At 42.2% G+C, this 25,920-nt stretch overlaps 1 protein-coding gene across 1 annotated transcript in view; it reads right to left on the bottom strand.

Annotated features, from left to right (window-relative positions):
* Positions 1-25,920, bottom strand: part of FGGY (FGGY carbohydrate kinase domain containing) — a 145,964-nt gene that overhangs the window by 13,671 nt on the left and 106,373 nt on the right. Inside the window, exons 13-14 of the mRNA XM_079982128.1 lie at positions 24,228-24,348; positions 19,574-19,668 (exon numbers count right to left, since the gene is read on the bottom strand). Of these exons, the coding sequence (XP_079838254.1) occupies positions 19,574-19,668; positions 24,228-24,348 (216 nt within the window). The remainder of the gene's footprint in view (positions 1-19,573; positions 19,669-24,227; positions 24,349-25,920) is intronic.

Here is a 25,920-nt window from a genome sequence, read left to right as displayed (position 1 = left end):
CTGAGGTCCCACAGCACCATGTAATAATAATAATAATAATAATAATAATAATAATAATAATAATAATATGTAATATGTTCCAGGAAAAATCAGTACCCATGAATTTCTACGTGCATTATCACTTCACTGTGTGCTTTGCAGATGTTAGAAAGTTGATAGGGTGTCTTTCTTTAAAAAAAGAAAGAAAGAAGTTTATATTAAAAGGGTTTCAGAGAAGCTGCTTTTCAGCATGACTATAAAAGCAGGAAGAAATGCTTCTCCTCACTAGTTTTGCAACCTCCTCTGGGGCCAAATGAAGCAGGAGATCAACAGCATGTTTATGACAGCGGAGTAGGAAATCCAGAAGAATATCATGTCTACAAGAAACTCAGGCGGGGGCGGGGGCGATTGTGGAACAGATGCCAACGAATTCTAAAAGCTTCTTACAGGCAATCCCAGGATTGTGGGAAGGTTCTGTTTACAGATGATCTGCAATTGTTTTGCAATTCACTTGGGAACATTGTTCCCCACTGTGAAGGCCAGAGATAGATGGGTTCAGGATCTGAAGTAGGGAAAAAGTGAAGAGAGGGTGGTTCTGAGGAAATAAGACTTAAGATGCTCACACCTGAAAAATGCTACACTTTGAGTTTTGTGGAAAGCCACTTGAGCGAAGGTACACTCCGAAAACGTATCCCGTCAATTTCTCGTCACGTTCATAGCATACATTTTGCTTTCATCGCCTTTTCTTCACCATCTGGCGATCGGGTGTTTTTAAAAATCTGTATTTACTTTATGACCTACAGCTAGAGCACTGTTTACATATTAAAAGCTGGATGGGGTTTTCTCGATTCTTTCCATATGTTCATTTGCCCTCTCATAAAAATGTTTTGGATCTAGCCAGTTCACATGCATATAAGCTGCTTTGTCAAATCCCCAAGCACAGACCACAACACAGTTCTGAGCATCCAGCTGGGATTTTATCATGAGAACTGTTTCGGAGGCCACCATGCCTCATTGTTACTGCCATAAAAATACACAGCCATGCAGTTGTGTTTCCTCGCTTTCTGCCCAACAGGATGGTTTAATCATTCATTTCCATCTTTCCAGTACTAGCTCAGTGACGATAAATCTACCCCTCATGGTCTCTTCCCCAACATTTAGTGCCTTCCTCAAGCTAAGGGTTTGAAATCCCTGTTGCTGAATTGTTATTCATGTTCACTTCCAGCTGCAGTAGCCTGAGTGATGCCAAAGAGCCTGTTCGATTGTACAAAGGGCTAACATCTGCATCATGAATGATTTGTACTGTATTTCGTAACTTAAACCAGAAACTTGATCGTAAATGCAGAAGGAGCCAATCTTTTTAGTTCCATGGGCACATTATGATTTTTGAGAGAATGACATGGGCATCACTGCCTCAGGTAACTTCACTTCCTCCTTCCTGGATCAGACCAAGAAGCTGAAGGAAAACACACAAAACACACTTTGCCTTTCCAGGGGATCTAGGTAAAAGTTGGATCCGGAAGAATTCATCTGAGTATTGAAAAGCTCTTTCCCACTTCCTCTTTCAGCTTTTTGAACTTTTCAAGTCAGAAAAAAGTAATCACACTTACCAGCTCATGGAGCGAGCGAGGGACAATGAATTGGGTTGGGGGATTCGTTCAGCGGCTTTGTCGGAAATCAAGGGAAGACCTCAAGGGAACAGCGGTGCCCACAGGCACCATGTTGGAAATCTCTGACAAAAAGCATGGACTTTTTCTGATTTTTTAAATAAAAAAATTACTGTAAACAAGCACATATGAAAGATTAATAAGCAGTAAGAGGAGTTTACATGAGAATTAGGAAAGCCCCCCCGAAGAACATTTCAAATTTGCTTTAGATATGACATGACCAAAAACAAATTAGACTTAAGCTGGCTGATGGCATATGCTGCCAAATTTATCTGGTGGGAGGTGGAATGGGGCTGAAGAGGAGAGAATTCTGATCTTTCACAAGCATCCAGAGACTCTATGATTCATGCTGATAAAGACAATGAATAACAAATCAAAGAGGAAGAGCCGTAGCTCAGTGACAGAGCATGTGCTTTGCATGCAGGAGGTCCTGGGTTCAATCCCCGGCATTTCCAGGTAGGACTTGGAAAAGCTTCTGTCTAAAACCCTGGAAATCTGCTGCCCAGCAATGTAGGCAAGGAGTGGGCAACCAGTGGCCAACAGATGCTGTTAGACTAGTTTCCATAACGCTTGACCATTGGCCATTTGGGGCTGTTGCTCATGGAAATTGGAGTCCACAAGTTATCCATCCCTTGTGTAAACCATAATGAGCTATGTAATGGTTCTAGGGGTTGCTCGTGCGTAAGCCGGTGCAAACACCTGGCTGGGTTGCCTGAGTGAACCTTTTCTGCCCAGACAGCCACTCACCCGTGGCTGCCTCAATCGCTGGCAGAATCCTAGTCTCCTCCTACTCTCCCTGCGCGGAAGCCTTCTGCGCAAGGAGGGTGTAGGCAGTGGAGGACCCTTACTCTCCTTGCTGGTCCCTGGCAAGGAGTCATGGGACTGCCTCGCCGCTTCCCCCATCCGCCCCCCTTCTCCACTGGTGCTACGCTGATTCTCTTCCCCAGAAGATGGGCTGCCTCTCCCAATCCCGGGACGCTCTCTGGAATCTCTCTGGATTTTGCTCTCTCCCTCTGGCACTGATGGCAGTTCCCTGACAAGCTAGACGGACCATTGGTACGTTTTGGTACAAGGAACCTTCCTATGTTGCTAACACAGTAATCTCCTCCACCGAGAGCAATCATGCCTCACCAGTACCATTTTTGTAAAGTCCTGTAGAGGAAAGAAATGGTAAGTTATGCCTTTGGTAGATGTTTATGGGAGAAATAAAGTCAACTGAGGAAGAAGGAGAGGCTACATACTATGTATTTAAAGAGTAGCGTATATTCTCCCCACCCCACCCAGCAAATCATTGCTTTCTTCAATGTGGTCCTAAACCTTGGATGGAACAACAAGCACAGGAGAAGATCCACCATCCATTTTTGAGAATAGTACTGTATTTCTGGCAATGAAATGCCACTGTGGTTTCCAGCCCTTTTCAAATTCAGGTAGGATGATGAGGTTGCAGAGGACAAATCAGTGAAGGAAAAGATGGATTCAACAGACACTAGATGGTGGTTGTCTGAAATCAGACTCAAGGATGTGGTCAACCGTGAAAAAGAGATATGCAACAGCATCCTTTGGCATGACCTCTTGTCAGAAGATCAATTGATAATATAACTCTGGAAAGTAATTAAGGAAGGTAAGAAGGTATAGAATCATAGAACTATAGAGCTGGAAGGGGCCCCAAGGGTCATCTAGTCCAACCCCTGCAATGCAGGAATCTCAGCTAAAGTATCCATGACAAAAGGCCATCCAACCTCTGCTTAAAAACCTCCAAGGAAGGAAAGGTAAGAATGATGGTTTATTTTATATATTTTGATGCCACTTTCCTACTAGGGTGCCTAAGGTGATTAACAAAAACAAACAAACTACTACTACTACTACTTTTAAGGCCTACCAGGCTTTTTGTTCTTACTTGTCAAATATTTGCATAATTTGAGGATGAAAAATCCTTTAATCTATATTCTCTCTAGTGATAGAAGGACGTTTTCTGGAAATTTTCCTTACAGATATATGAAATGAATGCTGAGTTTGTTATTTATCTCCATTTCATCAATCCAATTCTAGTGAGCTTACCATGACTGTTTATCACATGCATTCCACACTGCTAATATAGGCAGCCATAAAACGTGCCTATATTAAGCCTATCCATAAAGACAACACAAAGCTTTCTGCAGGTGCTGCTGTGGGAACTGGAATGCATTTTGAACATTCCAAAGATTATAGAGCTGAACTCAACCATTTGAGAAAATAAAATTTATGCACCTCCTCATGGACAATTGTTTTTCCAAGATGTGACCTTCCCCCAATCTGTCATCCGTGAAACAATAAATCATGGCCCACGTTGGAGAGGATGTATTAGCAGAAAATTCAACTCTTCTGTTTTTGTAAGCTTTGCCTGCATGGGTATCTGTTTACATTTTACTGTGCTTTTCAGTATTCCAATAACTTTAAGTTCCACATTGTGTAAATAAAACTGAATAATCAGATTTCACAATCTTCTGAGATCGAAAAGAGCTAGCACCAACAGCTAAAACCCAAACCCTTGTAGCCTAGGCTTCATTTCTGAAAGAGTCTTGAAATATTTTTGACACAGTAGCCCTAATGAGGCGTTCTTAAATTCTACTGGTGGAGGGGCCATGCCCCATTCTTCCAACATCTTGTAGAAAGATCTGATGAGATGCTCAGAGTGTTTCCCATGGTCATGTAGGGTTCTCAGCCATGAGGGGGACTGAAGCACACTTGGCTAAATATGCTTACAGTCCTTCAGACCTTCTCACTCAACATGAAAAGGCTGTGGGGCCTGCCTGCTGAATAGGGCAAGTATCAGATCTGCTTGATTGTCATTTACAACATTTGAGATTGCTTGCTTATCAAAGATCCAACCACTCATAACTGCTGATGAGGAGCACTTGCTGAACAGCTCTGCAGTCAGACCTCAGGCCATGGTGGACACAAACAGTCAGCTATGTGATATACCACTGACCCAGAAGGGGTGGTAATCTGTGGGCCCTGGAATTGTAGCAGGGGCAGCGTGGGTGAAAGAAATGCCCTTGCACAGACCTCCAGTGTTGAGCTCTGACTAGTTCTCATACAGCACAGGACTAGAGATCCTCTGGGGATTAGGAAACCTTACACCTCCAGAGAAGAGAGCCTAAGAACAGTTTTCCCCTCAGGTTCCTCCAGAGCAAAAAAAAGAAGAAGCAGAAGAAGACTGTTGCCCCAACTCCTACAGCTGACAGGACAGTGTCTCAGAAGGGCTTGAACAGAACCTCTGCCTAGACAGGTGTTTACTAGGACTTCCTCCCAGGTAAGTGTGTACAGAATTGGCTTTGAATTTGTATAGAACTTGGCTAAAATCTGGACCTATTCAAGCATACTGTGCCAGGGCAACAGGTGCCAAAACTGCACGAATATGTCTTACTTAAGCTCTTATCCCTACAGGTGTTTCACCTCTCTCCACAGCTCTCATCTACTCTTTTTTTTTATTTATTAGCTGTCCTTTTGCAAAAACTAGTTAGCTGATCCAACACTGCACATTTCAAACCACACATTTCTTCCCATTAGCAGCAATTTCAGACTGTGAAAATGGCTTAATGGAACGAATCCGAAACACAACTAATCCCTAGTTCAAAGGTATTTTCTGAGAAAATAAACTGAAGCCACACAGAGAGGAGAGATCATTTATCCAAGAAAAAACAAGTTCTCATTGTCTTCCCTGTACCATTTTCAAGGTATTTTTTTTTTACTTGAGGCTATTTGAGTAAATTTGTCTTAAAGTTTAGTTCTGTTAACGACAGGTATCTTGAAGCAGATTAGAGCTGAACTGAAATTTCTCAGAAGACATTTTCCTTTTCCTCACCTCTTAGAAAATGGCCACTTTCAGAATTATATCTACCATATTTCTTGTATTGGCCCCACTCCAATGCCCAGGAATGACATTAGGGGACTTGTAGAGCAGCGCCTAGATTTAGGGTGGTGTGGGCAGTTCCCCTGAAGAGGGCTCTGAGTCAAAGAGGCATGACATAAAAAATACAAAAGTAATTATTGTGAAAATAAAAATTTTCCGGTGGAGGCCTACCAAATTTCGTCCTCACTCAGGGCACCATATTACCAAAGTCCACCCCTGCATGGAGGATGCTGCTACTAGCTGGGGCAATAACAAAAAACATGGTATAGCCATTGCAAATGGTGAGTCCAGACTTGAGAATCTTGAGAGACCATCTGTGAACCCTTCTAATGCAACTACAGTGTGTATATATTTTTGCCTGTATGCCCAAAACAAGGAACTTAAATCACATAATACAACTAACTGTGGAGATATGTGAACCCCAAAATTGCCTGACATTTCATTTTACCTGAGGAGAAACCTAATTTTAACATGAAAACTGTCAGGCTTTACAAAATAATGTCACTCTAGAACTGTTATCTAGAGGCATGTTGTATATTTCTTTCATTTACTTGCTGGGCTCTGGTTAAGCATTCTCTGGTTCAAACAGGAGGGCTCAGTGTTTCTAGGTTTGCCTCCAATAAATGAACCAAAGCCTTGGATCCATTACAGGGGCACCAACAATAGGGGGCTCTGGGTGCCTGAGCACCCAAAAAAAACAACAACAACCAAAAAAACACTACAGGGCCTCCAATGCAACTTCTGCTCACAAGACTTCGGAGTTGCTGTCCGAGGCCTTCCGAGACCTCAGAACCCAACTTCTGGCGACTTCTCAGAAAGCATCTCTGAGGCCTTGTAAGACCTTGGAGATGCTTTTCAAGGTCTCTCGATGATTTGTTTTGATGTTAATGCACAGCAGCATCTAAAGCTGGCTTCTAATACAACATTTCCCAGCGAAAGCATATCTTAAAACACAGCCTGCAGAAATATTTCTAAAGAGTTTTGCAAAAGATGGTTACAGCTTTAAGCATGAGTAGATACATTTGTCTGGAACAGGAATCTTGTACTGTATCATATTTCAGCCCTGCACAACAAATAAATGGACCTGAACACTAACCTTTTATTTTTTTATCACAGTTTTCAAAAGGACAAAGCTGCAATCCAAGACTCACAGTCATTGGGGGGGGGGGACGGCGACGTGAAGATGAAATGCTTCAGAGCAGGCACATGAAGCACACATGTGAACCATGGACCACATGTTTAACCACCACGAAGAGCCACAATGCGTAATGAAAGAGAAGGAATTACTCTTGGCAATGGGACCTAGGAGGCAAACCCTTTCATAAAGCGTGGGAACTTTTGTGCACACTCAGCTTTTGGGAGGAATAAAATAACTTCCTGTCTTGGCTTTAATACAATGTTTACCTCTTTCTTTCATGCTTACTTCTTACTACTCTGCGCTGGCAAAATGTGTACTGTCCAATACTTGCAATGCACCTCCAGCTGCAATGGCTGCTTTTGGCACTTGCTACTAAACAATGGGACCAAGTGCCGAGCCTGTAGCTATGCCACTGTAGCGAGATATGAATGAAATGAAAGAATCCAAAACTGGGGGCTTTTTTTCTTGTAAAAAGCTTATCTAAAAAGAGCTCCTAATGCTCATTACAATGAGCCAAGGATCCAACGGGGCAAAGGAAGGACTGTGAGCACCATGGAAGTGATGAGAGAGAAAGGAATGTTTTACCTGTATAGAAGTAGTCCTCTGAAACTTGCATTCAAATTTCTCCCCTAAAAATGCCTTTATGTGACTCTCAAATGATCTAAAATCAATCACCTTTTGTGCAGGGTAGAATTCAGATGCAGAGTGTGTCAAAGAGCCCGTTTCTGAAAGGGTCTGAAGCCATGACCACCTTATTCTCTATGGACTAGTCTTACTACAGGCTGTACCCACCTGCTAGCAATATGGTAGAAGACAGAATGAGCACCTCCTGAAACACAAGCACCATGTGGTTCCAGAATAAAATTTAGGACCTGACTCCTATGGCATTTCATAGGCAGAAAATAATTTACTACCCTACAGACATGGCACAAAAATGAAGAGAAACAGAAATACTGATTTATATGCCTGGGAAGTGGGACATCCCTATTATAAATGGGCTTCCTCCTTCCCCACAGAAGCATGTTTGCATAAGGACCCCAAAGCCTATCAAATACAGTTGCTACACATAGCTTAGTTTCCTCCCCTAAAATCAATCCAGAGTTTCCAGGAAAGATGGACTGATTTTTAAACCACTCTGGAAACTGTATCTCTGTGAGGAGACCAACTCTCAGCACTTTTAACAAGCTACTGTTCTCAGGAGTCTTTGGGGGAAGCCATGACTGCTTAATGTGGTATGATACAGCTTTAAATGTATATTGTGGATGGAGCCTGCCTAAGTTACACCTCCTGTGTAAATCTTGTGTCTGCTGTCTTGCTTTACTGCTTGCTTCTGCACAGATGTCCCCCCTCTTTTTCAAATACCCGCAATTTAAAAGCTAACTGGAAAAGCTGCTGCTAAAACTTTGCGTTGCACTTCAATTATTGTTCCACAGGTGGAGCTCCTGCGAAATTAATAGATTGCTCAGCCCCCATTTCCCGAAAATACAGAGAAATCGGTGCATCAAGTTTTGAAAATAAGATGAATAGCAAGTTCTTTATTATTTCCAAGAGCTTCAAGAATATGTCGCCTCTTTAGAGCAATTAATCATCCTGTTCCCCTAAGCTAAGTGACATCTCCCATCACAGAGGCTAACACATCTCATTTACCATCAATGCTCAGCTCTCGTCTCCTCCCTCCACCCTCCCCTTGTAACCTAATCTATGTGAAGTTAAAAGACAGATAATAAGCTATGTTGTGCCAATAAATAAAAGCCATTTGTACAGTGGAAAAAAACCAACCAACCAACCAACCAACCAACCAGTATTGTCCACAGTAAAATACCTGCAAAGTTGTTTTTGAGAGGTCAGAGCAGAGCTATAATACCAGAGGAATGAGCTGTATATAAAATGGGTTCAACTCTTAAGTATACTCAAATGGATGTAAATCCTAAGTACATAGAATCATAGGATTGTAGAATTGGAAGGGGCACTGAGGCTTATCTACTCCAACACCTTGCGATGCAGGAATTTTAACTAAATTCTATGTGCCAGGTGACCTTCCAACTTCTGCTTAAAAAACTCCATCATCTCCTGAATCAGTCTGTTCTACTGTTGAACAACCCTTACTATCAGAAAGTTCTTCCTGATGTTTAGTCAGAATCTCCTTTCTTGTAACTTAATTCCATTGGTTTGGATACTAGTCTCTGGAGCAGGAGAAAACAAGCTTGCTCCATCTTCCATGTGATAACCCGTTAAATGTTTGAAAATGGCTATCATATCTCCTCTCAGTTTCCTCTTTTCTGAGCTAAACATACCCAACTCTATCAACTGTTCCCTTTTTCATATTGGTTGCCCTCCTCTGAACACATTGCAGCTTGTCAATAACCTTCTTAAATTGTCAGTTTTGAGTAAATCTATCTATTCTAATCAATACCTTAAGTTTAAATGATTATGGTAAGTTTGTAGTAGGAAGACTAATAAGCTAGATACCATTTGTATTGCCCACTTTTTATTATGCAGTTGTGTATATTGTATATAATTATATTTGTAATAACTAATGCATTGTAAATTTTGTGGGATATTTCTTCTCTCTCTTGTAATATTTTGATACATATGCTTTGTTTTGTATTAATTGTGTAAAACAAACTAATAACAAAACAAAAGTCATCTATACCCAAAACAATCCCATAGATATGTGTGTCTCACCAAGTAGGTGATCTACTACCATATACAGATCCTTCATCTGGTCTGCTGACTAGCAGAAGAAACCACATCTCTCTTGACTGAGATTCTGGATTTGTGGTTCATGGTGTTCCTACTGAGAAGCAACAGAATAAGACAGACTTCACATAAGCAGAAATAATAACTAGCTATTATTTAAATGAAAAAAACCACACTGAAATAAGAGCCAGTGAAAAATAGCCATAGAAAATTAGTAGGGGAAGAAATAAGCGCTGAGGGGGCTAAGCAGACTTCTTCAGAGGAATTTCAAAGACTAGGTGCCAAACTCAAAAGGCCCTGTCTTGTGTGACCATTTATCTGATTTTAGGTGTGTGGCGGCGGTATAGAGCAAGGGTTATGAAGCTGATTTCTATGCCTGGGAGGAGACAACACTTAAAATATCAGCCAAAGGCTAGTCCACACATGTACAGTCATCATTAGATGGTTATGGCATCAAATGATGACAAGAGTCTAAACCACCTCACGTCCAATACATATTAATGGAGGAAGTTCATGTATTGAGCTACTAGTAACCCAGTAGTGCACTACAGAGCAATGTGCATGAATTTTTAATCAGCTGAGTATGAGTGTGCCAGATTTTCTGTCTCTTTTTATTGGAAATTTGCAGAACTCTCAATGGCCTCCTGGCCTGATCCATGCCTGCTCAGCTTCAACATGTTACAGAATCATGTGCTCCTAAGCCATTCACATTTCTGCCAAAGGAAGCTTCAGTGATTTCAGTAGGGCATGTTTCTGTGTATGGATGCTTAGAGCTGCAGCCTGACTGTCACCGCCACCTTCCAAGATAAAGAGCAGAAACTGTACGTGCGGGGTAGCAAACATCCTTATGAGGAAGGCTTGCCGAAGTATGTCCTGGTGGTTCGGATTGCTGGTGTCAAATCCCCAGACGAAGTAATCATCGTGTCCTTTGAAAAAAATTCATTAAAAAAACCCACACCCAGGCATTTCAGACAGCTAGCACAGTGACTCTACATGCCTGTGTTTCCTTACAGAACACTCTGATCTCCTGCACTGGCATTGCAAGAGTTCAAATCCCAGATGGGGAATTAATGTGGTGGATTGAGTTTCCAACTCTCTAGCATACGTCTTGAAGTTTCCCTTCAGCTTAGCTAGAGGGGAGGGCGGCCAGACTATTCAATTTGCCTGTAATACAGCACACATAATTAAGGAAGGCACTCTCTGAAAAAGAGACAGCTAACTTGGAGAAGCTATGAAACGACAACAACATCAGCTATCCTGCCCTACCCTCACTTTTGCAATTGCACTATTTTCTCAGTAGTTGAAAAAATGGTTCTCACAGTAAGGTATTTCAGAAGGAATTATGCCTCTATACAGAATAAATCCCAATACTTTACAAATTTTGGATAACTTCAATTAATCCCACAATACTTTAAACATGCAATTGTTTTAATATTCTGATAACATATTATTGGAATACACATTATATTTTAATCTAATTATGGAAACTGGTATGTTCTGGAGCAATGGTCTTCACTGATTTATATACAGTACTTTGTCTTAACAGTAACTCCACTCTCTCCTTTAGGGGGAGATTTATAGGCATACCTCTGTCATAAACAGGATGCTTGAACTATTTTATCCCAACACCCCTTTCTAAATGGGCTTTGTGGAATCAATGGCTCTGCCTACTGCTATGGAAAATGCCAGCGTTAAAGATGGAAAGAAGATAAAGTCCCTACCAGAGAAGAATGACAAATTAAACTGTTGGACTATGCCAAAATGGCAAAATACAGTGGTACCTCAGGTTAAGTACTTAATTCGTTCTGGAGGTCCGTTCTTAACCTGAAACTGTTCTTAACCTGAAGCACCACTTTAGCTAATGGGGCCTCCTGCTGCCACTGTGCCACCGCTGCACGATTTCTGTTCTCCACCTGAAGCAAAGTTCTTAACCCGAGGTACTATTCCTGGGTTAGCGGAGTCTGTAACCTGAAGCATATGTAACCTGAAGCGTATGTAACCTGAGGTACCACTATAGACCGGAAAGCTCAAGAACCAAGAAGAACCAAAACTTCAACAAAGAATGGGGAATTTTTTTTAATTTATCTTGGAGACCACTGTAGGCAGATGAAAACATTAGCCGGATTGCAGTAACACTTGTAATGTAGCAAGTATTATGGAGATAATGGAGTAATATAAAATATGGACTATTGAACTATTGAAAAAGATGCAGTAGAAAAGATTTAACAATAGGACCCATGGAGGGGAAGGTGGGAAGCCCAGAGACTAGGAGGAATCTTCAACTGTTGATGTGTGGTTGTATTGTTATAATTTTATATTTGTAAAATCAAATAAAAATTATTTTTTAAAAAAGGAAAATGCCAGTGTTACAACAGTGTTTCCTTATGCAGCAAACCATTGACTGTGGTTGTCATACAGGCTTGTAGTCACTTATCTTTAAGAATCTCATGTCCCCTAGTCTAGTCACTGTTATCAGACATGGGCTCGTGGGTGTGATTTCTGCAGGAAACACTGCTGTTACACCCGTGTTCCCTGCAACAAACATATCATGTGATTTCAAAGGGCACCGTGTTTCTGATTGGGGTGCTAGTTACTTTTCATGGGGTTCAACAACACCACACAGGCAGGATGAATAGTGAAGGAATAAAGCATTAGGGTCAAGAAGAGGAAGAACAAATGCAGGCCTCTTTCTTTCTTTGAAATGTTGCTCCATATGTAGAGCTACCACATTTGGGAAAAGGTGCTTGGCTTTGTCTGACAGGTGGACTTTGCAAGTGCATGAGAATTCTCTAGGAATGCTTTTATAACAATGGTGGTCCGCATACCTCTAATTCAGGCTGAACCAAGTGCCCTACTCATCATATAACCAGCAGTAAGGCTGAGAACCTAAAGTGTCTGTGCTTATAAAGACGTTTTGTAGCAACAGTGAGCATTACAGTGGTACCTTGGGTTACAGACGCTTCAGGTTACAGACACTTCAGGTTACAGACTCCACTAACCCAGAAATAGTATCTCGGGTTAAGAACCTTGCTTCAGGATGAGAACAGAAATCATGCAGCGTCAGCACAAAGCCCCCTTAGCTAAAGTGGTACCTCAGGTTAAGAACAGTTTCAGGTTAAGAACGGACCTCCAGAACGAATTAAGTTCTTAACCTGAGGTACCACTGTACTTTTAAGTAAAGGTGCTTAGGATTGCAATGTGTTTTTTTGCTACTTGGTTGGTCAGCATCTTGTTGCAACATATGAGTCCAAGTCCAAGAGGGCCTTGTCTCAAAACCAGGAAAGATTAAAATACATTTTAAAAAAACAAACAAACCTCTAAGCTAAGCTCAAATAAAACAAAATATACTTGGAACTGATGTGCCTCCATTACGCCTTGCAGAATACTGAGCAAACAGCTGGCACAGGGCTGTCATTGTTAAATAACAATAATGGCAGGATGACCTCCAACCCCTACTGAACCCTTACATGTTAAAAAAATGCAGTAAATGGATATCTGTAGCATTTTCCAATGATTTTATAGCCTGCTCAGTCCATAACTATAAATGGTAAGTAATAAATTGTGTGTGTGCGTTTTTTAAAAAAATCCTTAACTATTAAATGGTAAGTAATAAATTCAAAAATCTGCCTGCGTTAAAAACAAACAAACCCAAACACCCCAGAAATAACAAGCAGATATGTCAGACTGACCTCCAACTGCCAATACCAAAAACGTAATTTCAATGATACATTTTTTATGAGAGTTGCACATTTTACCATCTACTTTGAATACTTTCAATAGTCTCCACTGGTTTGCTTTACCATATTCCCAAGACTTTGGCATGCCCCATGTGAGTAGGCAGCACCAAATATCACACAGTTGCTTTTCAGGCATAATGCTAGTCAATGGCTTTGTACAGTGTTTACAAGCAGCAACTCTCAAGGCATGAGTGCTCCCCTCTCACCTCGGGCACAGTGACAAAATGGAAACTGGAAGCTTCCACTTGCACATTTAAACTCACCATGTACAAACTCAGGAAAACTCTGTTTAAACTTAGTTTAATAAAGCCAGGTTCAAACCACAGGTTGTGATCCCGACTTGCTCACTAACCACAATTCAAACTAACCCAAGTTCTTCAGAGTTTGAGTGTGATGATAAACTTTGATTAGCACAGAAGTAGAGCTGGTAAAAAAATTCTAAGTTTACCTCTGAAACTTGAAGTTGTCCCTTCACTACAAAAAAAACAAACAAAAACAAAACAGGGAGTGGCCATTTTGGCTGGTGGGAACCCAGCCTACTCTTTGCCAATTGGCACTAGAGGTTTGTGTTTTCCTTTAAAAAACTACAACTACTTTTTAATGCCAGCACCTCTGAGGACAGTGGGCTGTACTCCTTCACCTTTCCTCATGTGTCCCTTCTAATGCTTAAATTGGTGCCTTAAACTGAAGCAGAAGCAGTCTGTCAGAGCCCACCACCACTGCCCTCTGAAATGGCAGCATTAAGTTTTGTATATGTGTGTTTATTTGTGTTCGTGTGTAATACCATAAAATGTAATGATAAACTTAACTTTAAAACAGAGTAAAATGAAGTCGGTCCTTCCATTGGCTATTGGTTTATATATTACAATGTATGAAATCCAAACCTAATGCCTCCCTTCATTTCTTGGCTGTGTTCTTCACATTAACTCCAGAGTGCCTGGTGAGTAAATGCGGGGCTTCTCCCCTCTCCTTCTTGGCAACAAAAGACAGAAATGGGAACCTCAAATCACTCCTTAACCTTAAGGGCCTCTGCCTAACCTGAAACGGCAAAGTGAACCAGGGCTACATAATTCAGGAGGAAACACCCTGTCTTCAGTTTATTATTTGCAGACTGGGCTGGTGCTTTGGGTACAGCCCTATTTTACAATGGAAGCAGATGCTTCTGTTTGCCATATAACTGAGCCAGAGCAGTGGGGAGTACATGACCCCAAAGCTTGTGCAGGTACCACTAAACCATAGCTTACTATTACAGCTGAATCGGGCTACCGGAAAAGGTAGAAATCTGGCTGTAAATGTGCCATGTGGGGGTTATGTGCAGGTTTGCAGCATGCAAGAATGGCAGTGTAGGGTTAGTCCTTCCCTCCCTGGTTTCCATCTCCTGAAAACTGACCACACACATACAATAATTAAGCTTAGAGAAAAGGTCCCTTTCACATAAATGGGACTAATTGCCATGCACATTTCACAGCATGCAGGGAAAGCAGGGTTAGCCCCTCTCCAACTATCCCCGTGGCAATTATGTGTAGAGGGGGGGAAAGGCCCAAGCTGAAGTGAATGCAATTAATTCTTCTTTATAGGCACTGATTACTGTTGCGCTGCACTTTATAGTCCGGGACAACTGTGACCCACTGTTACAGCCTGCCGCTTTTGCTTAGAGAAGTTTTTATCTATTAATTGCTATAGGTATAAAATGGCTACAAATCATGCAGTGCAACAACTAACAAAACACTACTGTACAGCACGTACCAATCTGGTAATACATCAAGTGCATGACAGCACCTAACATAGATGACATAGCATTTTGATGGAAACGCTTTCGAGCCGGGGGACGTGTCGGCAGGGTTCTTTAAATTTCGCCCCTGATTCATTTGCTTAGGGGAGAAACCAGCATGACAGAATGTTGCCGAGCCTAACAAATTAGGGGTGACCTGCAAACTGCTTTTGCTCAAGAAGAACAGGGATAAAATATCTTTCTTTCTTCTCTGGTGGTGCTACCAGAGCACAGCCGTAAGTAAAGCAAAGCAAGTGCTCAGCAAGAGAGATGGGCAACAGATGTCAACCCGTATCGTATGTCAGGTAAACAGCAATGACACATGAGGATAATGATCTGAACCTGCTTGTGAGAACATCACGCTATCCTAAAGCCATGCTGAATCTGTAAATTGTAGGGACCTCCCATCACGCCTCCAGGTCAGTTGCTCCAGCAGACAAGGAATTGCTCATCCAATACCAGCACAAAGGAAAACCATATACCTAAAAAAAAACACAACCCCTCCTACAGAGCCCCATTAACACTGATGTGAGAGCTGAAATATATATGACTAAAACTGCAATGTTATATGAAAGGAAATGTCCATTTGCATACACACGTGGGGGAGCTGCAGATAAATCCCATCCGCTTGGTGCACGTATCACTATTACACTTACAGAACCAAAGCACACTTTTTCATGTGCGTACGAATGCACACGTGTGCTAAAAAAAATATTGAATTAGATGAATCTGCAATGGATGCACCAACACAAGTATTACAACCATACTGCAGAGGGGTCACTTTTAGAGCTCAAGTCATGTTATGAGTTTCTATTTTCTTGAAGAAAAACCGTGAAAGAAATAACAGCTATATTAAGATACCCCTAGGGAAGAGGACAGATAATACTACTTCCTCGCCTTCTTTAAAGTTCCATGTCAAGGGAATAGTTTTTGAGGAATTTAAGAAGATTCTGCTAGCGGTGAATCCAAGCACTTTTGAGATTTTGATTCTTGATGAACAGTTAGAGAAGCAGAGGTTCCTTTAATATCATGTCAAGATGCGAGCTACCAGAAGAATAAACCATTTTGCAATAGGGACTAGGTAGAATACAGGAAACAAACTAGTATCATTGTCAGAAATGTTTCTCATCTTTATTATTAGAAAAGAGTTCTCCCTGGCAAATCTGTTGCCAGACAAACCAGAAAACAAAGAACTTGATATGGAAACCAACAGGTGCATCAAAATAGCTGCCAGCAAAGGATGCACTAGTTCTACCTTGTGCCATTACAACGTCAGCTGGCCTCACTTAGGAAATCCTGAGTTTTGCGCTAAGTTATGAAAATGGTCCCTATATCCATACTGAGGCTGCTTTTTGTGATGTGCGCATTCACTTTCCCCATTTGGTCCGTAGTTAAAAAGAATGGCTTCTGCTTCTGTGGGGAAGGGTACTGACCAAATTAGTAAAAAGAAACCCAGAGTATCTATCCAGAGTGTTAAGGAAAAAAGAAAGCACTTGTTCTTATCCAAAATGTTCTTAGTTAACTCTGTTTTAAATTATAGCCTGACAATGCAAGTGTGAACTTAGCCCAGTTCTTGGCAAATAATGAAACAAGGTGATTAGGGCATCTTAACCTAGTTCTGCCTGCCAACACGACTTTTCAGAACCTGATCTCTCTCGTCTTTGCCCAACAACAGCCCCATGATTAAAGAAATAGAAATTAAGATACACCTTGACACTCTGGGAGACTTTCAGTAAGAGATGCATTAACAGCAAGCCAACAAAATGATTAATTAACTTTTCTTTTTCATTATTTTGTTTACACAAGATGATTACAGCAACTAATTAGGAATTTATCCTGGTTTATATAAGAGTTTTTTAGTTGTTGTTTTTTATGAGATGAGTGTAGGAGACTTGGACTGATTCAATAGACACAAGTCTATGGTTCTTCCAATGTGATCCAATGTGATCCAATGTGATTAAAACATGGTGCCTACCTCTTCCTCCTCTTTAAAGGTATACAGTCAAACAAAAGAAAAGAGTAGAGGTGGCTACAGATCAGGAGAACTGCTTGGCACTCTGGAAAAGTAATGGCAGCCTTGGGTTCATGTATCCTCATGATAACAAGGCTGTTAAATTTGCAGGAAAGTCTCAGTTTTGGAAGCGTTTCAACAAACAGCTTGCTTGGTGGAGCTGAAAATTCAGTGCAGAAAGCCACCCACCGTGAGAGGGGTCCTTCCACTCACTCAGCTGTCAGGGGACGTTCCATATGCACAACCTGTTGTGCGAATAGCACTGCCTGATACTGAAGCACAAAGGAGCAATATCTACTTGTTTGCCTGAGCATCCAAACCTCTTTATAGCCCAGCCAAATTGCCATTGTCATTAAACATCTTTCTAGAGGGGAAAGCTATTATTAAAATTAACTCTTTTGAACTGCAGTTAATGACTTAATAGATAAGTTGTTGTTAAGAGGCGTGCCAAAAGTTCACAGCGAGGAGGGAGGGGAAGGTCTATCACTGCAGGACTGGTACTTCCACCAGCCTTTGGAAGGAACGCTACCAATCTGCAATCAGCTTGCTCAAACTCCATGCTCTCTTCCTCTAATTTTCTGTCTCAACAAGCTCAAGGATTCCAGTAAATTACTATCAGTATCTCTTCTTCCCTCTACACAGCTCTCTAAATTCTAAGTAAGCAAAGTCCGCTTTAGGAAATCAAGATGAAAACAAAGCTGACCATTAGGTTGCATAAACGCAACTGAACTGATTTAATGCACAGTAGAAAAATAAATGGCATGGTTTGTTTTTTTTATAAAACAATAATAATCCTAACCCCAAATATATAAACTCTGTCCAAAAAAGTTAGTTACGGTGAAGAATAAAACTGGGCTATTGCCAAATAAGACAGGGTCTTGTTCTTTCCCCCGACATTGTCACTTGTATACTGTATATTAGAATTGTAGGAGTGGATTGCTTTGCAAAAGCTGGAGCTGGCTCTTTGGCAGCTAAACTGAGGGTGGAGCTACAGGTTCATTTCTGCACTTCCAGTGCGCCTTCAAAGGATATCCACAGAACCCTGCTGCCTGTGGATAAGCAAAGGGCACAAGAATGGTTCTTGACTCTTCAGCCTCACCTACTGCTTTCCTCCTCCAACAAACACTCTCTCCCTGCTGCCCACCTCCAGCAAGGGATCCAGGTCTGTTTCTATCATGGACATGGACCTGGGACCTGAGCTGGAGGAAAGCAACTGCTTGCGGGGAGGAGCTGAAGGAAGAAAATGATGGACAAGGAAAGAGTTCAGAGAAGGGAAATTGTAGACCTCCAGAGCAGCAGCAGCAAAAGATAAGTCTTGAAGAAACATAGTGGAGCTGGAGCATGCAATTCCATTCTGAAGAGCCCACTAAAATGTATACAATCATCCAGCTGTCGGGTAAAAGAAGCCACAGATGAATGATCACCAATTCAGGCCATTTAATGCACATTATCAGTCATCAGTTGTAGAGAAATGGGAATTTTTTGCTCATATTCCAGCTCACTCTCAGCCCACGTTCTCCACCTGAAAATATGAGCTATTGTCATCGAAACACTGGATAGGCTACTCTTATTTAAGAACCAACTGGGAAAAGATTTTTGGGAATGTGGCTGCAAAGCGCTTTCTTCACCAAGTATTATATAAAACATAACTGCCAATCCTTGACATGCTGCGTGGAATAAAGTGTTCAGCATCCAGGGTGTGTCAAGTATTTCTATTGAGCAACAAGACACCTGCATTGTGCTATGCAGGTCACAATCTGTCTCTTTTATTGCATTTCTAGAAAATGAATGAGAAGGCATTACCATGAAGGAAAGGCTTGGAGAAATGAAAAGAATAATATACGGCCAAACATTTGCTCAGGAAGGATTTTCTTCTCTTCTCCGGAAACTAAGAGATAATCCAGAGATTAAGGAAGGAGAGATTTTGGTCCCCCCACCCTCCCCGGGCGTTTTGCACGTGTGGGTGTGCATCAGTGAAGAGACACATCGTTTTCATTCCACTTTGTTACAACATTGCTTGTGGCACAGATATGGTGGCAAGAGATAAGAAAAAGAAGGCTTCCCAAAGTCTTTGAAAAGCAGCCATATGGAGACCAGATGTCCAAGGTAATTCTTCCTCGGCAAAATTACCCAAAGGTGGAGTTTTAATGTTCTAGTTAAAGCCTGGGTTTTATATCCACATACAGAAATCTGCCTAATTAGATAGTATACTTTACTGTAACAATTTTTTTTAGAGCAGTGTGAAATTCAAGCGAGTGGGTGGGCAAATACCCTGGGGCCAGACTCACCATTTTAACAGCAAAAAGGGCCAATTCCATCTTAATTCACCCATTACCATCCTGTTACGCTGTTTCCCTTTGGAGGAGGACGAGTGGAATGGAGTAGAAATGGAAAGGGCATGATAGGCTGGCTGGTGTCCTGAACAGGAGCATTCCACACCGTGACAGTTTGCTGCAGGTCCCAGTTGTAGTAAACTAATGTAATTGTTTGAGACCCATCTCCTTATTTAACCTAACCAGGCCAAGCTGGTTAATAGACCTATGGATGAAAGCGTTGGGCTTTGTGAGGAACAGAGCCTACAATTCCCCCCCACCCAGTCTAAATTATAATGTAGGCAAGGCCAAGCAGAAAAGTGCAGAGTTTAAGCTTTCACATCCAGACTTCCTCTGATTACATACCTGCAGAGAAGCAAAATCTTTAGAAGCACAGGCTCCGAGAATAGCAGCGCCCGTCAAAACAGACTCCACCTCGTGGGCCAGGACAACAGGCATGCCTAGACAAAAACAACACACATCTGTTAGAATGCTCAAAGTGGGGGTGGCATGAAGATGGTTAAAAGCAAAAAAAAAAAAAAAAAAACAGCTGGAGGATTATTATCTGTATACCCTCTGTTGACACGGTCGCCTGTGTGATTGCACTGGCACTTGGGTGGATCTATAAGGTACTTGGGACGCGGGTGGCACTGTGGTCTAAACCACAGAGCCTAGGACTTGCCGATCAGAAGGTCGGCGGTTCGAATCCCTGCGACAGGGTGAGCTCCCGTTGCTCGGTCCCTGCTCCTGCCAACCTAGCAGTTCGAAAGCATGTCAAAGTGCAAGTAGATAAATAGGCACCACTTCAGCGGGAAGGTAAAGCAGCGTTTCCGTGCGCTGCTCTTTTTCGCCAGAAGCGGCTTAGTCATGCTGGCCACATGACCCGGAAGCTGTACGCCGGCTCCCTTGGCAAATAAGGAGAGATGAGCGCCGCAACCCCAGAGTCAGCCAGGACTGGACCTAATGGTCAGGGGTCCTTTACCTTTATAAGGTGCTTGGGGGCATTTTCTGTGGTTGTAGAGACATGAGTGTCCTTTCGGGTTTTAACTATGCACCATGCCAGTGTGTAGAAAAATAGGAGCTGCCAGTTTGCCAAGACAATGATAAGGAACCAGAGAAGGTGACACGGAAACTTTAAAAAGGAAGACACAGGCTGGTTCTCAAATGACCCCATGAGATGTCCCTAGTCATACAGACATCTGGAGGACAAAGCTGCACTCATGTTCTGCCTATGGTCTTCCCATGGGCATCCTATCAGCCACTTTGAGAACAGAATGCTGAACTAGATGGGCCTTTGGTCTGATCCCGCAGGCCTCTTTTTACGTTGAGCAAGAAAGAAGAACTTAACTTTGCTGCTGCCCAGGAATTCTCCCCCAACCTCCCACTCAGGGTTATTTTGCTCCCAGGTGGCGCTGTGGGTTAAAGCCTCAGCGCCTAGGGCTTGCCGATCAAAAGGTCGGCGGTTCGAATCCCTGCAGCGGGGTGCGCTCCCGCTGCTCGGTCCCAGCGCCTGCCAACCTAGCAGTTCGAAAGCACCTCCGGGTGCAAGTAGATAAATAGGGACCGCTTACCAGCGGGAAGGTAAACGGCGTTTCCGTGTGCGGCTCTGGCTCTGGCTCTGGCTCTGGCCAGAGCAGCGATGTCACACTGGCCACGTGACCCGGAAGTGTCTCCGGACAGCGCTGGCCCCTGGCCTCTTAAGTGAGATGGGCGCACAACCCCAGAGTCTGTCAAGACTGGCCCGTACGGGCAGGGGTACCTTTACCTTTACCTAGTTCTGACACTGGAAAGCGGTGTGACCCTAGACAGTGCGTGGATGAAATATGGAGGTTCTCGGTGGCAAAAATGTTTTGACACAGAAACTTGTTTAAACTTATCAGAGAGCTAAATTAAGAATTGAGTTTACAGCTGGCACGTTTGAAATGTACTTTGAAACTTGGCTCCTTGTGTTGCTACTCTGCAAGTGCCTTCACAATGAATGCATTCATCTTACCATCTGAACAATATGAATCTGAGGCTTTTAAGTGGTCTATGAAATTATCTATTGGTAGCCTGCATAATTGGCTAATGGGAGCTTGCATTTAACAGTAATATATTCAGAATTTTCCTGGAAGAATAGGGGATTGATACAGGAATGTTAACTATTTTATCGGATAGATTTTAATGAGGGCAAGAGAACCCGGAGCATTCTAGTCAGATGAACTCTGACATCCCCCGTCAGTCACAGTTCCTACAAACAGGAAAAATTCCAAGGCCGCAGAAAGGCCTCTTTGTCCTACATTGTACATGGCCATTAGATACAGTCAAAGAACCTTGGTTTAAAATTTAATCAGAATTATCTATTAATAGAGCTTTAATTTTAGACATCAGAAAGCAGCTCTCAATTCCAAGGCTATTTGAATTAGATAAGGAAAGGTGTGGACTTGATAAAATCTTGTTTGACTAATAGAAAGCACCACTGTGGCAATAGTCTGTTGCGTACATCCAGCCTAGGTCAAGACCTTGTGTCATTTGATTCACCTTTTCTGCTTTTGTGAAATGTAATTACATAATGCTGATTTCCATCTTTCTTCCTGCATCAAGGTAGGAAGTCTGGTTTGATGTTCAAGTGATGCAAATCTCCCTGCTTAAATAGCTAGAATCCAAGATTTAAACTTGATCTAAACCACATTGGCTCTTCTTAAGAAGGGGGCAATGGGGGAGGAGAGAGGGGGGGAAAGAATCTGTATGGTTCATCGTTTTGTTTTTTCTCTCAAAGCTGTAGAACAAAGGAAAGATGTTTTCCACAGGTTAAAAACATATGATAACAGCATAATGGATGTTTAAAAGATAGCCATGGATAAAGGCTGGGTTTATCCTAATTTGGGACATGTTCTTCTTACAAACACTTAACTTCCTATAAGGTTTTTTGTCATGCAGGCCCAATAAAATACATCCCCTAAAGTAGGGCACATTGCATTTTATTAAGCAGTTTCTGCTGGTTAAAATGTGCAAAGTTTGAGTCTCAAAAAGTGCCAAAAGCTTGCAAATCAATTAACATTGCCATAAAATAAAGGCACCCCCTTACAAACCTACTGCCGCAGATTTGACGCACTCAAACCAACGGTATTAACTGACAATTGATGAAACTTAACAGATTTATTTTCAACCTATATATATGAGCTTGCTGGATCATGCCAATGGCCCATCAGATCCAGCATCCTCTTCTTACAGTGGCCAACCAGAGGCTTGTGAGAAACCTGCAAGCAGGACAAGAACACAAGAGCAGTCTCCCCTCCTGTGGTTCCCAGCAACTGGTATTCAGAAGCATTACTGTCTTCAATTGTGAAGTCACAGCATAGCCATCATGGCTAGTAACTGTCAATAAACCTTATTCTCCATGAACTGGTCTAATCCAGGCTTCCTCAACCTCGGCCCACCAGATGTTTTGAGACTACAATTCCCATCATCCCTGACCACTGGTCCTGTAGCTAGGGATCATGGGAGTTGTAGTCCCAAAACATCTGGAGGGCCGAGGTTGAGGAAGCCTGCTCTAATTAGCTAGGTTGATGGTCATCACTGATTCCTGTGGGAGTGAGTTTATCAATGTGCTCTGTGAAGTACTTTTCACGACCCACTTTCTGAATGTTGCCTCTCACTCACCTTTTCTCTAAACTAAAAGGTTCCAAATGTTGCAACCTTCCTTCATAGAAGAGTTGCTCAAGCCCTTGATAATTCTGGTTCTCCTTTTCAGAACCTCCAGAAACATCTCTTACACACAACCACTGCTCCTTGGCAACACCTATTCATATCAATGTGGGGTTATGTTGGAGAACATTCTGACGGGTTGGACTAAATATTTTCATACTGACTAAATATTTTCTGTGTAAATTATTCTAATGAGGCACAGATGGACAATGGTTTATAAAGTTATTAATAGGACTACAGCATTTTATTTATAAAACCTTCACAGCTGATCATACTAAAAGCCGGGACTGAAGAACATCAGGTCAGGTGGCCAAATGTGACCCACCAAGCTCTATTATTAATTATTATTATTATTATTTTCTATTCTGCCCTTCATGCGAAGATTACAGAGCGGTTTACAATAGAAAAACACAAAAATACACACCATAATAAAAAACAATACACCCCCAAGTTTAAAAAGCCATAGATTGCTTAATTAGCCAAAGGCCTGGGAGAAAAGGAATGTTTTTGCCCAGTGCTGCCCTAAAGATATTTAACAAAGCCACCAGACAAGCCTCCCTGGGGAGACTATTCCACAAACTTGGAACCACAGTAGAAAAGGCCTGTTCTTGTGTTACCACCCTCCAGACTTCTCATAGAAGAGGCACACAAAGAAGGGCCTCAGATGTTGATCTCATGGTCCGGGTCGGTTCATATGGAGAGAGGCAGCCCTTGAGGTATTGCGTTCCTGAGCCGTTTAAGGCTTTATAGATCAAAACCAGCACTTTGAATCAGGCCAGGAAACTAACTGGCAGCCAGTGCAGTCGGGCCAGGATTGGCGTGATGTGCTCAAACCATATTGTACTGGTGGGCATCCTGGCTGCTAAATTCTGCACCCGCTGAAGTTTCTGAACCATGAGGCTGCCCCACATATAATGTGTTACAGTAATCTAAATTTCTTTTTCTGCTCGTTTCAATTTTCCAGGCCGCATCCATCCTGCAAAGACCATACCCACCACTGGCCCTCCTTGCCCCTCCAAATGCTTTTGCCTGGCTCAAAGGTATCCAGAAACTCTGACAGTGTCTCTTGCTTGTCTGGACAGAGATGGCTGTGGGCGTCTGTATATAAACTAAGGTGCTGTAGACAGATAAAATTTGCATTAATTGCTCCACTCACTTTAGCTCTGGCCCTGCCTACCACTGGCATGTCGCCCCAGGAAGGCTGCCCAGAGGAGAATGCAGCTTTTGTACAGAACAGAGTTCCCCACCAGTGCTGTAGGCCTGTGTGTTCTCTTCCCCCTTAACAACGACAAGGTAGTAGATCCTGTTCCTTAACCATATCCTCAAAACTTACCAGTGATGTCTGCATGCATCTGCACAAAGAGAGGGTTCTTGCTCAGCCCACCACACATGAACAGAGTGTTGACATTGTGCCCTGCAGCTTGCATTGTTTCCACAATATGCCTTGTTCCCAGCTTGAGTGTGAAGAGAAAATAAAGAAACAATTAAGAAAAGAGGCTACAAGAAAAACAGCTGCTTAAAGAGTTGGGTTGTTGGCTATTAGCGTTGAAGAAAGGTAGAAAAACATTGAAAACACCTAGAAAAGATAATGGCTACAGTCAGATGTTGTGATTAACCATACTTTATCGTGACAAGAATGAGCTCAGGTGAGCCTTTGACTCACACTCTTCCCTTTCCTCCTCTGGTTCACATGCCAGGATGTGATCAAATGCTTTTGCATCTGATTTCAATTAAGCACAGTTTAGTGCTACAGCACAAACCTAAACCATGGTTACATTTTATCTATTGTTTACCGAAGCAAGCTAGCTTCATAACCCCATTTTTTTCCTGCTGACTGATACAATAAACTGTGGTTAATCAATAATGGAAATGAACACCTCTGAACTCCACCTTATTATGGTGTTGGGAGAGTGCAGCATTCAGACCAGAGGTTCACATAGACTTGTGCACATCATGGTAAATGCTTTATCATGTTCTGAAAGCAGCCAATGAGAACCAGTTCCAGTGACTCTGTATTAGTGAGCTTCCTGGTTTTTTCAGATTAAACGTCATATGCCCTAATCTTTCATGGTGAAATTCACAATGGAACAACCACATGCAGTACTTCTCCCATGACTGGTATCAGGCTTGGGACAAACACATACACAAGATTCTTTATGTAGCAAACAATTATTGATCCCCATAGCTCGTGATGGTGATGGCACACGTAGAAACAGCTACAGTGGTACCTCGGGTTAAGAACTTAATTTGTTCTGGAGGTCCGTTCTTAACCTGAAATTGTTCTTAACCTGAGGTACCACTTTAGCTAATGGGGCCTCCCACTGCTGCCGTGCGATTTCTGTTCTCATCCTGAAGCAAAGTTCTTAACCCGAGGTACTATTTTTGCGTTACCGAAGTCTGTAACCTGAAGCATCTGTAATGCAAGATACCACTGTATTTCAAAAAGGAAATTCAGGGAGGTTTCTACCCACTTCTCTTATTCCTGATAGCTAAATAGAACCTCCATATTCAAAGCCAAAATGCCACTGAAAATCAGGTGCTGGGGACAAACAAGAAGGGTATGACCATTACTTATATGCCTTGTTCATGAGTTTCCTGGGAATTTATATATGTGTACCATTCAAGATAGAAGCTGGGCAGTGGTTTTTTTTATTTTTTGGGTAGACAGGTGATTTTCAGTCTGATCCAGAGACATGCAAGTTACCCATTGAAGAAATAATTGATAGTACGGGGAAGAAGATTTATTTCACTGAGTGCCCCCACCCAAGCAGGGTACTATTGAAAGCACCAGAAGCACAATAGCAGGCAAACAGTCTTCTACCTTTTAGGAACCTTTTGATCAGAGCCATAACCACACATGGAACTGTAAGTTGCTGGGGCAATCTCTGCTTGGAAACCCGCTCTACTAATAGATCATATGTCACTGGCTTTGGAATTTTTCTACTCTTTTAACAAAGAACATCCACTTGCTGTTCAGAGAAATAGAACTGCAGAGAATCACCTTGGCACTTGCTCACCATTGTTTT

The sequence above is a fragment of the Podarcis cretensis genome (genome assembly GCF_951804945.1).
Source record: "Podarcis cretensis genome assembly, chromosome: 6".
Lineage (NCBI taxonomy): Eukaryota > Metazoa > Chordata > Lepidosauria > Squamata > Lacertidae > Podarcis > Podarcis cretensis.
This window is presented reverse-complemented; position numbering and strand designations above follow the sequence as displayed.